Raw genomic sequence first — 2,500 nt, 5'->3', positions numbered from 1 at the left:
CAGTAGCTTTTGACTACAGTAGCTTTAGCTCCCATGTAAAGTTGTACTAAATTATCTTGAGTGCATTCCAATATGCACAGTTCCGTCCTCCACTTGTGCTTGTGGCCTCGCATGTTGCTGACGCCCCACCTCTGTGGAGAAAACAATAAAGTTTCCCAGCTGTCAGCTTAGCCACAACATTTTTTGGGAGACTGTTCTTCATTCACAGTCCCAATTGCAAATGAGGAAATGACATTATAATTGTGCTTCTGCAAGATATTGAATTAATTCAATTAATTAAGGTCACAAAGCAGGCAAGTGAGCAAGGAAGGACGGAAGCCTGCATATTGGAATGCATCCCTTGAGTCTTTCGAATGTGTCCGAGGGTCCTTTTGGAATCAAAGGCAGTGAGTACACGCACTAACAAGGAGTACCACGACAACTCTCACACATGTATATGATATTACAACGGTTTTGTGCTGTAGATATTGTAAAATAGTATGAAGATTAAAAAACATAATTATTAGATTGGTAATATTTTTGTAATGTAGATAAGTCTTGTTAATTATCCTTGCTTTTCATGTTTTGCTTATGATGTGCACTTAAAAGCTTTTTTCCAAAATCCATGTGGAGTTTGAAATCATTTGTAATTAAAAGCCTAAAAAACACACGTTTCAGCATCTTCTTTTCCATCACCAGACTTCACCCAAACCAGAGCGTAAGAGATGCGAGACAAATGACTTAGTTTTCAACACGAGTGTATCATAGATTCATTTTTTATTATCCATTTATTTGAAATTTAAACATTCACTTTTCTAGTAAAATACATAGATATATCAAAACAAGAGTTTGTCACTCCATTGACGATAAAATAAAATTGACACAAAGAATAAAAAAACAGCAACAAAAGAATAAAACAAATGAGAAGTGATGTCTTTCAAACTGGTAAAGCGGTCCGGATGGCTGACAAGAATATTATCCTCTACTGTCATTCACTACTGATAAAGTGCTTTGTGGAATTGTTCATAGAGTAGAATCCGTGACTATGAAGTTAAAGCACTACTGCACCAATTCTGGATTTTAAACCTCTTCTTGGATTAAATAATTGAGTTTCACTTTTCTACTGTATACTTTCGGCTGTTCTCTGAGTCTAGCAGTGCACATAATTTAACTCAAGGGGAGGTACAAAATTAGCTGATTTCAAGAAATGGTGCGGTATTGTTTTAACACAGACAGTAGAATAGGCACCACCTATGCCTGTGAATGTGTGAAAGTGCACAACCAATAGAAAGGTATGTTGTGTGGGATTCGGCCACTTAATTGTAACTGACATTGTAGGATGCAACATCAGAAATGCAGTTATCAGAAAAAAGTTTGATTGTGCAGTTGTGCACTACAAGAATGCAGACTGGACTGCAGCAGAGATGGTAAGATTCTATACCCCTGTATTCTTTCTGACTGCACTGTGTCAGCGAGTTTAGCACCATGTTCAGGTAAACTGGTGTACGTGTGTGTATGTGTGTGTTTGTGTGTATTTGCACGTGTCTGTTGTGTGTAGAGCTTTTTTCAGGTTTATCTGATGGATTCCAATTACAAACAAATATAACAACACACCCACTCACACACACTCCTGGTCCGTGTGTGTGTGTGTGTCTGTGTGTGGAGTTTTTTTCAGGTTCATCTGATGAATTCCATCCAATTAGCAACAAATTTAACAACACACACACACACACACACCTGGTCCTCCCTCCTTCCACTCAGCTCTCAGAGTCCAGGATGAAGGTCTCGAAGTCGGGGTTGAGGTCCGACACCAGCGCGTCCACAAACTCCTCAATAGAGGGGCTCTTCTGAAGCATACCTGCACAGCACACACACACACACACACATACATACGAGAGAGGGAGAAAAGAGTAACCAGTCAAAAGACATTAAGGAACATCTCAGTTATTCCGTCACAATCTACTGATTAAAAAAAAACAGGCATGTGTCGAAGTCCTCACACTGTAGCTACGCTCCACTTTGAACATTTATTCAGGTTATACAACGTTTCGACCCAACAGGGTCTTCATTCACTATCAGATACACCTTTGTCCATCTGGTCTCAGAGAGGTGGGATGTGCATACTCTTACTTTTATGAAAATTCGATAGTAAAATTTAACATCTACCAGCCAAATCGGCTAGTGATGAATAAAGTTTATTTGCAGCCCTGGGCATTAGCCACACAAGATAACTGTCTTCACTACCAGGACCCCTGACAAAATTCAGACATGTCAGTCTGCCAGTCTTTTACTCAGGCCGTCATATATATATATATTTATTTATTTTTTTTAAATATCAAAAAATGCCAAACAGTGACGTCAACACAGCAAAACTGAGGGCCCCACTTATTTCAACAAGCTTATTTTTCTGTCTATTTTCAAGTAAAAATACCCAGTCAGTCGAGTCAATTTTAATTGATACAAGCAATACAAGAGAGATTTTCTTGATCTGATAATGGGTCACTTGGTCAGCATAGCTGCT

The 2,500-nt window shown here is 38.8% G+C and overlaps 2 protein-coding genes across 2 annotated transcripts in view; one reads left to right on the top strand and one right to left on the bottom strand.

The window, feature by feature from the left end:
* tnfrsf19 (tumor necrosis factor receptor superfamily, member 19) overlaps positions 1-647 on the top strand; it is a 63,674-nt gene extending 63,027 nt beyond the window's left edge. Inside the window, exon 10 of the mRNA XM_063205207.1 lies at positions 1-647. This exon is cut by the window's left edge and continues 1,681 nt beyond it. The gene's annotated coding sequence lies outside the window, so the exon portion shown is untranslated.
* A 101-nt stretch (positions 648-748) lies between these two features.
* LOC134454284 (mitochondrial intermediate peptidase-like) overlaps positions 749-2,500 on the bottom strand; it is a 78,469-nt gene continuing 76,717 nt past the window's right edge. Inside the window, exon 19 of the mRNA XM_063205206.1 lies at positions 749-1,837. Within this exon, the coding sequence (XP_063061276.1) occupies positions 1,737-1,837 (101 nt within the window). The 3' untranslated portion in view covers positions 749-1,736. The remainder of the gene's footprint in view (positions 1,838-2,500) is intronic.

The sequence above is a fragment of the Engraulis encrasicolus genome, chromosome 8 (genome assembly GCF_034702125.1).
Source record: "Engraulis encrasicolus isolate BLACKSEA-1 chromosome 8, IST_EnEncr_1.0, whole genome shotgun sequence".
Classification (NCBI taxonomy): Eukaryota; Metazoa; Chordata; class Actinopteri; order Clupeiformes; family Engraulidae; genus Engraulis; species Engraulis encrasicolus.
Note: the sequence above shows the minus strand (reverse complement) of the source record. Positions and strands in the feature narration are given on the sequence as shown.